Genomic DNA, 14,006 nt, shown 5'->3' with positions numbered 1-14,006 from the left:
CCTGGCTTGGCATTAGAGCCGCATGGTCAGCTCAGGCGAGCTGGCCCTGGCCCCAGGGCGCGTTGGTTCCTGTTGGCAATTTGCGAGTCGGGTGCTGAATTTGATGCATTTTACTCAGGGAAGACGGAAATCACCCCTCAGTCACTCTTGGGTGAATAACGAACGTGAGACAGGAGGTGGGGCTGTGTGGCTACGTGGGTACCGTCTTCCCCAGAAGCTAAGGCTCAACGTTCTTGTGTGGCTTTTGTAGGTTGGAGGACTGCCCATTCACCCCTAAAACCTGGACCGATCTTGCCAGGAACCTCACAAGTAACATCCACTTGAGGACCCTGGTGCTGGGGTATCACTCCCTGGGGACGTCTGAGGCATGTTACCTGCAGCGGCCCGGCTGGAGAGGCTGTCCTGAGTCCTCTCGTGGTTGTCATGCTGCGGCCCGTCTGTCTGGTGGACTGTTTCTAGGAGAAAAGCAGAAATGGGAGGACATGTGTGTGATGGAGCAAACCTGAGTCCTGTGATGGATCATGACCTAGAGGGTCAGGGAAGGGTTGAGCAGAGACAGAGAGACACAGAGAGGGAGACAGACAGAGAGACACAGAGAGACAGAGACAGACAGATCTACATTAAAGTATGTGTTTACACCTAATATCCCAGAATAAGTTATAATAAGCCTGGTGTGTCCATCCTCCAGTGTATGAACTAGAACCTCCCCAATACTATCTTCCACGCTCACCGACCATACCAGCTCCTGACCCCTGGCCCCCGCCACCCACCCCGACAGCCACGTTGAAGGGGCTGAGCGGGCTCCTTACTTGCACGTACAGCGGTGGCACTCTGCACGGAGCCGCAAGCAGAACGTAGCTTTGCATCGGTTTGCATTTCACACAAGTGGCCTCATCGAGTGATGTGTTCTTTTCCCAGTCACCTGACACCAGTGTTCGTCTGCATTCAGCTGTTTCCATAGTCCGTTCCTCTCCGGTGCGGAACGATAACATTTCTATGGCTGTGCAACAAGCCGGGTGCCCGCCTTCCTGCCACGGGAGCTTGGGCTGCTCACGCACGCGCACGCACACCCTGGGAGGCACATCCTGGGAGCAGGGCTGCCAGGTCACCGAGGGCGTCCGTCTGCAGCTCTGCAGGGCGTGTTCCAGAGTGCGTGTCTCTGGAGCAGGCCCACCGCGGGGTGTGTGAACGCTCCCCCAACTCCAGGTCCTCGTCCAGCTCTGTCACCGCCCCCGTGTTCTTGTTAACTGCTTGCCAATCTGCTGAGCAGAAAGTAGCATCTTATTGTTTGTTTATGACTCAAGCACTACTTTGTTTTTTATTTTATTCTTTTATTGTCGTGCCGTCAAGCACTACTTTGTTTTTTATTTTATTCTTTTATTGTCGTGCCGTCAGTTACAATGTGTCAGTTTCTGGTGTGCAGCACAGTGTCCCCCGTCATGCAGACACATACATATATTCGTTTTCATATTCTTTTCCATTAAAGGTTATTACAAGATATTGAATAGAGTTCCCTGTGCTGTACAGAAGCAGCTCATTTTTAATCTATTTTTATATATAGTGGATAACATTTGCAAATCTCAAACTCCCTTTCCGCCCCCTTTCCCCCCTGGTAACCGTAAGATTGCTTACTATGTCTGCGAGTCTGCTTCTGTTTTGTAGATGAGTTCATAGTGTCCTCTTTTTCCCTCCTTTTTTTTAGAGTCCACATATGAGTGATGTCATATGGTATTTTATTATTTTTTAATCAACGTATAACGGACTTACAATATCACTAGTTTCAGGTACACAGCACAGCAATTTGATGCTTTTCTCTTCTTTTAGTTTTTTTTAAATTGTGTAATTTTTTAATGTTTTTCTTTGTTTTTTGGGGGGACGATTAGGTTTGTTTATTTATTTAAATGGAGGTGCTGGGGGTTGAAGCAGGACCTCGTGCACGCTGAGTGCTCGCTCTGCCGCCGAACTGCACCCTCCCCCACCCCCCAGAGCTGATGCTTCTCTACATTACAAACTGATCACCACGGCAGTCCTGGAGCCATTGTCACTGCACAAAGTATTACAGTGTTAGATACCATGCTGTTTACCCCTCACTCCTAATGAAAATGCTTCCACAACCTTACCAGGCACCTGCTTCTCTAACAGGAACGCCTGCTCACCTCTTTGTATGCATCTTTCTATTTTTGCAACTTCTGAGATGACATCCCTTCCCAGGTCACCTCCGTTTCTCTGCTTTACTCTCTGGCCACTGCTGGTCCGTTTCTCTTCCCTCTAAACCCACAGTACAACATCTCTCCTGATCTACAATTCCTTCTCACAATGAAGCTTCTATCTTCCCCTTGAAATCTGGGAAGCCCCAGGAGCTGGTGCCGGGGGGGAGGGGGAGGCACCTGCATTTGGAGGGAAAGCCCAGATGGAAATCTTCCTCTCTCAGCATGGGACAAAGAAAACCCGGCCGTAGGCACGAATTAAACTGCCCCGCGTCTGTGTGTCTCCCCCTCAGGCTGGAGAACTGTGGCCGCACGGCGCCTTCGTGCAAAAGCCTTATCTACTCTCTCGCGAGCAACAAGGGCCTGACCCACCTGAGCTTGGCGGGAAGTTCCTTGACGGACGACGGGGCGAGAAGGCTTTGGCATGCCTCACAGCTCTCTCAGCATCCTCTGCAGAGGCTGGTGTAAGTCCACAGGTGTTTTCTTCATGAAATCTCTGGAGTGGAACAGGGCAATGTTCATTTAGGCAGCACATTCATTAAGTAGAAGCAGCTGTGCTTCACACGGAGGAAAGCGCGGTCAAGGGGAGGGTGGTTTTCATCTCCGTTTCGGAGGCAAATGGTCTAGTGGCAGAGTTCTTAGCTCGTGTGCCGAGGCACCAGGCGTGAACACACAGAGGCACTGCAGCATTGCTTCTCTTCTCTTTTTTTAAACTGAAGTATATAGTCGGTTACCATGTGTCGATTTCTGCAGGATATTTTAAATGTAAGCGATACTGACGTCTGTTCGTCACCGCAAGAGCTTTTAGCTCGGGGTAGTTCGTTCTAACGTCAGATTGGGCTCCGTTCCTTTGAATGATGTCGTTATCTTGGCAAAGCCAGGTTTTCATTAGTTGCTACCAGGAGAGCAAATGTGTCACAAAATCTAATGAAGAATGGGGTGACATGAAGAAACGGAGATGCTAGGGACGGTGTAAACCGAGAAAGTTTGGGAACCTCTGACCTAATGTGTTCCTCTAACTCCTAGACACTGGGGGTAAGCGTTATGCCTCTGAGATCAGAATAGTGTGACGTGACCTGGTTTTCTGCGTTAGAAGTGGGTCGTGTAACTGGCCACGATATGGACCAGGATGTGTGCTAAACGACATCTTGTTTGGTGTTTCTCTCACTCTTTCGTAAATTCTTTCAACGACTTCCCTTAGGTGTCAGGTGCTTTGTTATTAACAGAAATTAAACTCTGTCTTTTAAACTGTTAAAAAAAAAAAAAAAAGGAATGCTGGCTTGTAAAACCAGAAACACAGAACTGACACACAATATCCCGCAAGCCCATTGACGATTTTAGCGTCCCTCCCCGAGGAGCAGGAAAGGGTGCAACTGCTTTGGAAAACAGTCTGATGGCTCCTCAAAGGGCTAAACGTAGCCGTGACGTGGGTCAGCCATTCCCCTCCCAGGTATGCGCGCGAGAAATCGAAACAGAATCCACACCAAAGCCACTGTGTGCAGATATTCATGGCAGCATTACTCATAATAGCCAAAAAGTGGGAAACAACGTAAGGGTCCGGAAACTGACGGCTGGATAAAGGAAACGTGGTCTGTCCACGTGGTGCAGTATCACGCAGCCGTAAGAAGGAGTGTGTACTAGCACATGCCACCGCGTGGGTGAGTCCTGAACGCTGTGCTAAGTGAAAGAGGCCAGTGACCAAAGACCGCATATCGTGTGATTCCACCTAAATGTCCAGAATAGGCAGCTTCACAGGAAGAGAAAGCAGACGAGTGGTTGCCGGAGCTGGGGCGGCGGGGGGCGGGAGACACTGGGAACGACCGTGGAAAGGTACTTACAGCATTTTCCCTGTGGGGCTGATGAGAGTGTTCTAGAATTGGGGTAAACGTGCAACTCGGTAAATATACTAAAAAGCAAGGTTTTGTACACTTTAAATGGGTGCGTTGTATGGGGTGTTAATTATGTCAATAAAGCTACTGTACCACACGCACACTCACACACACACCCCCCCCCAAAACAAGCAGCAGCAAGGACGTCTGAGGGTGTCTGGTTGGTTTCCCTTCACGCGTGCTTCCCTGCACGTGCCCTGACTGTTCCCTGACCTCTGCCTGCTGTCCCGATATGGCTTCTGCTCTGGACAAAGATAAAACCCTGAGGAGTCTGGACGTTGGCGTTAACGGCCTGAAGGACGACGGCATTATCGCGCTCTGTCAAGCCCTGACGAACCTCGACTCTGGGCTGCAGGTTCTGGAGTGAGTCGTCCCCAGGTCCTTCCCTGAGACCGGTCGTCTGTGAAGTTCTCTCGGGGTGGAATATGGGAGAGGGCTCTGCATTTCTAGGGTTGCCCCTCCCTTTGGTTGGAGGACTGGGAAGCCTCAGAGCAGAGCACCAGGGGCCTCCCTGATCGAGACGGAGTTGGTTGGGATTTTTATAAACTGGGGCAGGTCGAGTACACACCTGTGCGCTCCTGAGACAGGTGACCATTCCTGCTTTGTCATTTACTGGCCAGTCCAGGTTCACAGGGAGAGAAGGCAGGTGAGCAGAAAGCAAGCAAAGAGGAGAAAGCAGGAGACAAGCGGATGCCAGGGCCCCCATGTCACGTCTGTTCCGCATTAATTACAACAGCCTTGCCCCGGAGATAATTTGCACTTTGCTCAGGGATGGGCCCCTTTCTATGCCTTCCTCCCACCCCCACACCACGTCCTCTTCCACGCCAGCACCGTATTAGTGATACAGTTGGTCTCTGGGCCCGTCTCCCACATTTTTTCCACGAATGCTGTGTGTGAGGGCAAAGAGATCCACCCCTAGAAGGATCAGAGAAGCCTTGTTGGCTTCCTGTGCACAGCAAAGCGAATCAGTCCTACACATGCATACGTATGTTTTTTGCAGATTCTTTTCCATTACAGCTCATTGTAAGAACTGAATATAGTTCCCTGTGCTATACAGTAAGTCCTTGTTGTTTATCTGTTTTATATATAGTCATGTGTGTCTGTTCATCCCAGACCCCTAGTCTTCCCCTCCCCCGCTGCCCCCAGTAACCAGTTTGTTTTCTATGAGTGACAATCCACTTTTTAAAGAGGTGTGTGTGGCTCACAACCCCTTGCAGTTAGGAATCTCAGCGCCTACTCTGGGTAATTCAGTTAAAACACACCAAGAAGCTGACCCGGGTAGGTGCTCAAAGCCCACGTGGAGGGGAGTGAGGCCGGAGGGTGACTCCCGGGCTGGCTGAGCGCTGAGCCGGGGGGCTGTGCTGACTCCCCACTGCCGGCTGCTGCCCCCCGGGCTGGAGGAGTGCCTGTCCACCTCCATCAGCTGCCGGGCCGCGGCTGCTGGGCCGTGGCTGCCGTGCTGCTCAGAGCCGACGTCTGAGATACTTGGACCTGAGCAGGAACGACATTGGGGTTGGCATCCTGCTCCTGTGCGAGGCCAGCAGGGCCAGGAGGTGGGGAGCCAGGGCCGCCCTGAGAGTCTCCACGGGGCGCTCGGTGCGGGAGGAGCCTCCCCAGGAGGGGTCCTCGCCACGGGTGGGGTCCTGGACCTAAAATCCCGCTGCAGTTGTTGCTAACCTTCCTCTCTCACTTCCTGGGGATTTGTAGTTGCCGTCATGCCGCTGACCGGCCGCAGCTCCTGCCTGTGTGATGGGAGAGCTGACCTGGGGTCCCCTGGCCGCTCTTAAACCGCTTCTTTTCTTCATCTTCTCTCCTTGTCTTAAACCAGTCAGTCTGTGTCCACCACTCGCCGGCTCCGTGGCTGTCAGCAGCTTAGTTAGCCTTTCTTTTCTGCTGAGGTAGAGTCAGTTTATAGCGACGTGTCAGTTGACCTTTCTGAGTCCGTTTGTCCATCCCTCATATCGGGATGGCGTCCTCCTCCAAGGAGACACCACGGGGATTGGAAGAAACGGCATCTCTCGGGCACTTGGCTCAGAGCTGAGGCCACGGTGTTGTGGATCAGTGCAGATTCTGGGCAAAGGTGACAGGGACACCTGGCATAGCTGTTACCTACTGCTCTGTAGCAAATGACCTCCACACCTAATAAGGCAACACACGTCTATTTTCTCGTGAAATTTCTGAGGGTCAGAACCACGGGAGTGGTTTAACCAGGTGCTTCCAGCTCATGGTCTTTCGTGAGCTGAGTTAAGGTGCCGACTGGAGTTGGATGAGGCTGGAGGACCAGGCTCCACCCTCACCCAGGGGGCTGTTGGCAGGAGGCCTCAGTTGTCTGCGTAGGGCTGGTCCTGATGCTGCCGCTGGCTCCGTCCAGAACAAGTGATGGGGGAGGGAGGGAGGGACCACAAGTACCCCGAACAGAGCCACGGTCTTCTACTGCTGAACTGCGAAAGCCCCACACTCTCCGCCTGACTGCGCCGGTCGCACAGACCAACCCCAGCCCAGGGCGAGGGTGCCATCCAGGTGTGTGAAAAACAGGAGGGGAACACAGGCCACGTGAAGGCACCGGCCACACCTCGTAAGTGGTGGGACCCGCTGCACACTGGTCTTGGATCTCCTGGGTGCCGAGGTTTTACACACTTTCCCAGGACTGCAGAAGAACACCAAGCACAAAGAGAACCAAACCCGATGCTTACCCTTCACAGGGAGAAGCAGCAGAGCGGCGAAGCGGATGCGAGGAGGGGGCTGGAGTGCCCGGTGGCGGAGGACGAAGTCCTGAAGATCGCTCAGGACTGGAGTCCGGAGCGCTCTGACGAGGCGGCGTGGATGAGCTGACCCGCTGACCCCGCTGGGTCGCTTTTCCTAATGAAAAATTGGGAAACGGTTGCCTATCCTGTGGGCCATTCCAAGTCTGGGGTGGCTCAGTTAGTTGTGGAAAACGGGGTCGGACATGACCTCCAACGAGCTCCCCTGGGGATGCTGAGGGTCACAGGTCAGACACACGTCAGCCCCTGAACTGGGGGCACCGCGGCGAGGAGACTTCTACTCCAGCTTCTTGACGGCTTTGCGTGTGTCAGGTTAATGTCGTCTCTGGGCCGCATCTGCCTTGCCTACTGGCTGCTGGGGGAATTTGATTAAAAATGTGCATGAATGCAATCTGAAAACGTTTCTGGTGTCATTTATTTACGACCAGACTTGTACAGCAACTGTTAAGAGAGGGGAAAAGATCTGTTCCTTAACTTGCCTTGGAAGAGGATCCAGAGAAAACTTCCATGGAAGGTCATCCAAGAATGGAGAAGGAAAAGCACCTCACGTTTATGGAGCTCTTTAAAAAAAAAAATGAAGTGGGACTTCCCACTTTTTTTTTTGAAGGAGTTTAATCCACTAATAGAGTAAAACAAATTAAAACAAATGTTTCTTGGATGTGTAGGAGGCTAAACCCGGAGCCAGACTGGAAGCTCTAGAGGGTGGTTCCTACATTCCGTGCCCCCAGGCACTGTCCACCTTGACAGGCCGTAGCAACAGGCGGGGGCCTCCGGTGCAGCGCCGTGGGGAGGAACCGCACATCACGGGCCAGACGCTGCACCTTCCGGGTCCTAGTTACCTAGTACGTAACTCAAGTAGTTAGGGCAGCCTTTAGCACTCAAAGATCTAGAATGCAGTTGTAAATTACTTTCTTTTGAAACAGCCGTCTTTTTCTACACACAGTGATGACCAGGTACCACCTGCATTGATTTCTCAACTCTCTAGAGGGTTTTTCTTTTCTTTCTTTTTTTTTTCAAAAGCCAGAGTCGTTGGGACCCTCAGCCCCACCCCGACTCCATTCTTAAGGTGTAGACAAAAATAAAGGTCCATCCAAAGTCAGACTCTAAGATGAAAATTTGCCTTCATTTGTTCTCTAAAAGCCCAGAATCTCACAGCTGAAGCTGATCGTCATGCACCAACGAGATGAGCCACAGTGAATGATCAGAATGCCTTGCCCGGCGTCAGCAGGCGGGCGGTGTGAAGCCAGGTTACCTGCCCAGTTTGTCAGATTACCTTCCCCACAAGGGCCTGGGAGACCCCCACTTTGCTAAAACAATGCGGGAACATGTCCTGAGAAGAGCCGGCTGAAAGTAGAGCAGTGCTCCCCACCTTCACGGTGCGTCGTATGACGTGGAATCTCAAAGCTCCCCCAGCCCCAGACATCCTGACTTGACTGGAATGAGGTGTGTCCCGGCCACTGAGGGTTTTAAGTTCCCCTAGGTGATTCTCACCTGCAGTGAAGCCTGGGGACCCCTGCAGTCAGGGTTACCGCTGCTGTGGTGATCGTGTTGCTGTATGTGTCTATCAAATCAACAAATGATATACCTCAAACCTACACCGTGTTGATAAAGCTGGAGGGTAGACGGAAGGAAACGCCTTGGGAGATCACCATCAAGGCACCTCGACGCACGAGGTAGCCAGGGTTACTGTTAACCGAGACGGACACCTTACGGTGTTGGAGAAAGTTCATTTGCTGACAAACAGGAATACGCTGTGCGAGCTCACAGAAACCCAGACAGGAGTCACGGGGAAAGTCAGCTGCGGACACAACGCCAGCGTCACCGGAGCAGGCAGTGAACGCCAGGTCGGTCCTGGCGCAGGTGTGGGGACAGGTGGGGAGGCGGGGCGTGCAGGCACCGGAAGCAGCTGCTCCGCGGCCCCCGGGGTCCGGCCACGGGCCGTGGCAGCCAACGGAGGGCAGCAACGTCAGCAGCGCAGGGTTCCCCGGAGGCCGGCCCCGCGGGGCTGCAGTGGGATCGGGCGTCGGCGGTGGAGGGCTGGTGAGTGTTTCCTCCTGTCTCGTTCCCAGCGCGTTTCGCTCCCTGCTTTTCCCTTCGTGACTGGCTGAGCCCTGCTCAGGCCCGACTCTGCCCGTTTAGACGAGGGGGAGCCCAGGGAACAAAGACACCCTTGGGGAAAAGGAAGTGTCCCCTCTCCCCGTTTTGATAAAAGGTCCACCACCGGTCTGGGGGCACTTTGGCATGTCTTTCAAGCCTTCCCAGGCTCTAGGTCTAAAATAGAGGGCAGAGTTGGGGCGCTCTGACTCGGAAGTCAAGGATCAGCAGACGTCTGCTCCACGGCCAGGGCTGTTACCGTGTTAATTGTGCTAACAACACGTTAACTATGGCTGGTGGTGATCCAAGCGCTACACAGTCCTGAGGGTGTTACTGGTCAAGTGAGGAAACAGAGTCACAGGTGCGTTAAAAGGCTGTGCCTGGGGCAGCAAGGTCGGGGGGAACCAATGTTCAAAACTGGGTCTAGTGGACATCAAGCCCTGTAATCTTAACTGCTTCTGTGGAATCATTCAAGACACCGGTGCAGAAAGGTGTTGCAGGGGAGAGCGTAAAGGATGGAGACACCGTGAACGCTTCGGTAAATTCCTGGAAAACAGCTTTGACCACCAGCCTTAACTTACAGCCCTCCAACCGCCAGTCCTGCTTCTATGGGAATGACACCCTTGCCTTCTCCCCGACCCCCTCGATTTCACAGAAGGTGCCCGTCAGCCTATCCCACGCTGACCCGTCCACCCGGGCCCTCCTCCCCGAGGCTCACCTTTCCTTGGGGGCTGGTGTATCAGCTCTCTCGGGGATGTTTTGGAAAACGGGGAGCAGGGCCATCAGACGTGCATGACAACACTGTTTTTCCTAAAACAGAGCAAGGTCTTCAACGCGACAGAATCCTAGCTTTCAACTCTGTGAAGTGAGGACAATAAGATAAAAATAACCATTACTGTATTACGTATAGTAATAATACAGCAATTTTTATATGTTGTTTATGGAAACTTTAAACGAGATGCTGTGAACCTCCTAAGAAGGGAGCTGGGAGAGGAAGGGCCCGTTTAATTTTCTTCTTGGCTTCTTCCAGTTTATTTGCTATTAGCTCTGAGCACATAAACTTTCTCAGCCATTTCTTCCTAAAAAATAACCTTCTCTAAACCATACTTTCTTTTTCACTACCTCGGAGGGTTTTCCGGTTCTCTCCTTACTCCTTTAATCCCGCTAGTGGACTGCCTCGTGCAGTGAGGCTAACGTTCAGTTCAAACCGTGGCCACGTGAGTGTGGAGGCTGGCCACCGAAGACGCATCCTCTCACGTGAGCTTCCCTCACTGATTCAGTCACTTACCCAGCTTGTTGGCAGATTGGAGGAGGGGAGGGTTGTTACTTGGTTTCAATCTCCATGTGTCAAGGTGGTTTATGTTAAGAGGGAGACAAAAACCTAGGAAATTTTCATTTAATTTTAACCTAGGAAATTTTAATTCCTCTGTGATTAAGGTATAACCTTTTGGGGGAGGGGGTAGCTCAGTGGCAGAGCGCGTGCCTAGCATGCACAGGGTCCTGGGTTCAATCCCCAGGGCCTCCGTTAAGATAAATTAATTAAGTAAAAACCTAATTACCTCTCCCTATCACCTCCCAACATCCGAAAAAATAAAAATAAAAGACTGACTACAAACTTTTTTTAATTTAAAAAATTTAAAATATATATAACCTTTTGAACATGTGCTTAGAAATGTTTCCCCTTTTCCACCAGTAGGGTTGAGATTTTTTTCCTAAATATTATATAGGGATGTGCAGAAAAGCTTATGTTCTTGCCAGGTGTGAGTATTCCAACACACCAGCTTCATCTCTCCATCAGCAATGTTCATCTTTTTTTTTTTGATCTTTCATAGATGGTTCATGGTAAGAATGTCTCAATTTGGTTTTAGTAAAATGCATTTATTTCTATTAGCTTCTACTAACATGATTTTTAATGGGAGACACCTTTTAGTATTTTGAAAAAGCAAACAGTATGAGAAAAAGTACAGTAAAATGTGTCCTTTCCTAAGAGCCCCCACTCAACCCACTTGTCCCCCAAAGATGTGCATATGGGGGGTGAGGATTGTGCATATGGAGGGGGTGAGGGTTGTGCATATGGGGGGTGAGGGTTGTGCATATGGGGGTGAGGGTTGTGCATATGGAGGGGGTGAGGGTTGTGCATATGGGGGGGTGAGGGTTGTGCATATGGGGGGGTGAGGGTTGTGTTAAACGTCGGAGAGACTGAGGCACCGCTTGGCGCTGATGACCGAGTGTTCTCAAGGGTGCAGAGCACGTCATTGCTTGAATTAACCCAGCTGTGCTTCCTCAGCCCCTGAATGGCCCTCAGTCTTGCTGCTGCAAACAAGACTGATTAACGCTGACATTTAAGTGAATTTTGAGTGAATAAATCTTGCCAAACGGCCCTCCAAAGAGATGGGACAGGTGACTTCACCCACAATGTCAGGCCTTTCTCCTGCACCTGAACAAAGCAGTGCGTGGCCCGGAGGCGGACGCTGCTGGCTTGTGTGTCACTGTCGCTCTCACTGACCATTGCTATCATGAATTATGACGTTGATTTCAAGTACATCTAAAAGCTACATCCGGGGAGGGGGCTGAGCTGTTTAAATCCTTTGCTCGTTTTGATCGCCTGGACTGTTGATGACTTTCACAGACTGGAAGAGCTCCTTATAGCAGGGGTTCTTTGTCACGTGTTTCAAATTTCTTTCTCCCAGTTCCTTGCTCAGAAGGCGGGGACAGAATCTGGGGAGGAGAGGGAAGGGGGCTGAGCTGGATGAATTTCTGTCGCCTTCTTTGTCTTGCTTCTACTACTAAGACATTCTGTTGCGAGTTATTTGGGGGCTAAACGTGAGGTAGGAATTCATAAACATAAATATTTTCAAACGTAGCATATTTCCTGTCTTCAGGTTTCAGGAAACAATGACCTTCTGTCACGGAGGTTATGGTCTAGCTGAGGCAACACAAAGTAAGCTTATGTTTCCTCATCCCCAGGATGCTGAGGAAGGCTCGCTCCCAGCCTGTGGTTAGAGCGGGTGTCGCTCGCGGTTCAGGTGCGTGCTCTGGGCCACCCTCACCCGGCGGCTCACTTGTGTTACTTCACTGAAACCTCACGGTGGTGACAGTGCTCGGACTCTCGCCTTCCGGGGGAGACAGCGCCCAGCCTCAGAGGTTCAGTTCCCTGAATGTAACAGAAGCAGGACCTGAACCGGCAGCCGAGCCCGGATCTGGGAGCCTGTAACTGTCGTCACAGCAGTTTATGCCTCCTTAAAGTCGAATTGCGTAGGTGGAATCTTTTTATTTCCTGGCTTTGCTGAGGTACAACTGACAAAAGCTGAATATATTTAAGGTATACAATGTGACGTTTTCACACAGTGTACATTGCGAGGTGGTTCCCACGATCAGCCTAATTAACATACCTGTCACCTCAGCCCCCGTGTGTGTCCCCAGGACTTAGTTGCCTTGTAACTGCAAGTTTGTCCTCTCTGACCCACACCTCCCCACCTCCTGCAGCCCCATCCCAGGCCCCGCCATCTCTCTGCCTCTGAGTTCCTTCTTGGGTTCCAGCTCCGTGGAATCTGAGCCTTGAGGCTTGGCCCCATGAAGGCAGAGATCTAAGCAGCCGCATCAGCCGTCCTGAGCAGCGCATTCAGTGCAGCAGAGCGCTCTCTGGGACAGGAAGAGGAGACGGAATAGCACGAGGGAAAGGGGGCTGTGCTCACACCTCCGGGCAGCTGCTCAGTCCGTGACAAGCATCCAAGTCGTGCCTCCTCTGAATTACCCAGAGAGGTGCGTCTGATAAACAGGGCATTTGTGATAACGTGTTTCCCGTGTCCCAGGGGAAACTTGTGCCCAGATAGACCACTTCAACTCTTAAAGCAGCCTTTGAAATCTTCAAACTGAGGAAATCCAGAGTTTTCTCACAAGGGCACCCCTGTGTCCCCCTTTCCACCATCCCCAGGGCCGTCCCTTCAGTGTTTCCTTCCACGTATCTTATCATCTTTATTTCCACTTCTTTATCTCTCATAGTAAACAGAAGTCATCTTAGCAACACCCCACTTAAAAGTTCTCCATGTAGAGGCTCGCAGGCAGGAAAGGCGATGGGTCCTGACTACCAGGAACAGCCTGTAGGGCCAGGGAACAGAGAGGGGACCCCTGGCCTGCCTGCTGCGGTAGCAACAGCCGCAGTGAAACTCAGTGTTGGACCAGACCCGGCCCTCGCGGGCGGGCTGCTCCCTGCAGCCCCCAGCGCAGCAGGAGCCTGGATCAGGACCCCACTGTGGATCCACCAGACACGCTCGGACCAGCGCTCCTGCCCGGGCAGAGACAGCAAGCAAGGAGCAGTTCTACTCTAACACTGCCCCTGGCGGGGGAGAAAAGCAGGTTGGCGCCTACGTGAGTCCTTGAAGCGCTTTATTTATTCCACGACACCCTTTTGATAGCTTTATTTTCTACCGCAAAGTGATCGCTGTGGGCTGATGCCCAAGATGCCAAACTAGGACTGGTCGTCGCATTTACAGGGGTCACGCAGTAATGAACGAGGAGATTTGCCAGATTTAAGAATTATTCCTGGTCCGAGAAATACTGTCACTCCCTTTTCCAGGCTTTTAAACTCCCAAACGCTATTCTGGAGTTCATCTGGCATGATTAAGCCTTAGGGAATTAACTTACAAGGGCTGATCTGTATGTCAACATGTCAGTTCCTTAATACACTGAGCAATTCTTGCATTGCATTATCCTTGCTGTTAAGGAGCATTCCTAGCAAACACAAAGCGTTTCTGTGTCACAGAGCAGCCTCCTGGACAGCTCTGAGGAGAGATGCATGGACAGGTGAGGAGGGCACCAGCAGGCACCTGCAGGAAGAGCGACTTCAGGGTGGAGGGTCCGCGCCTGCTCCGAGAGCTGGTGATGCCCAGCACACTGCCACGTGCCTGTCAGCAGAGCGCCTTGTTAGTGTCTCTTCTTTGGGGGAAATATCTGTTCAGATCCTTTGCCCGTTTTTAACTGGGTTATTTAGCCTTTTATTATTAGGAGGTTTTACAGTTTCTAGATACAAGTTCCTGATCAGGTGGTTTTTTTCA

General features: G+C 51.6%; 1 protein-coding gene across 5 annotated transcripts in view; it reads right to left on the bottom strand.

Annotated features, from left to right (window-relative positions):
* NLRP13 (NLR family pyrin domain containing 13) overlaps nt 1-14,006 on the bottom strand; it is a 69,117-nt gene that overhangs the window by 39,357 nt on the left and 15,754 nt on the right. For 4 of the 5 annotated variants that reach the window (XM_074368969.1, XM_074368966.1, XM_074368971.1 and 1 more), the window contains 4 exons: nt 9,671-9,810; nt 2,580-2,703; nt 810-1,259; nt 375-455 (listed from right to left, as the gene is read on the bottom strand). In XM_074368969.1, the coding sequence (XP_074225070.1) occupies nt 375-455; nt 810-992 (264 nt within the window). In that variant the 5' untranslated portion in view covers nt 993-1,259; nt 2,580-2,703; nt 9,671-9,810. Of the gene's footprint in view, nt 1-374; nt 456-809; nt 1,260-2,579; nt 3,039-9,670; nt 9,811-14,006 lie in introns of those variants that run through there. The other variant, XM_074368968.1, reaches the window with a different exon arrangement.

Source organism: Camelus bactrianus, chromosome 9 (assembly GCF_048773025.1).
Source record: "Camelus bactrianus isolate YW-2024 breed Bactrian camel chromosome 9, ASM4877302v1, whole genome shotgun sequence".
Lineage (NCBI taxonomy): Eukaryota > Metazoa > Chordata > Mammalia > Artiodactyla > Camelidae > Camelus > Camelus bactrianus.
This window is presented reverse-complemented; position numbering and strand designations above follow the sequence as displayed.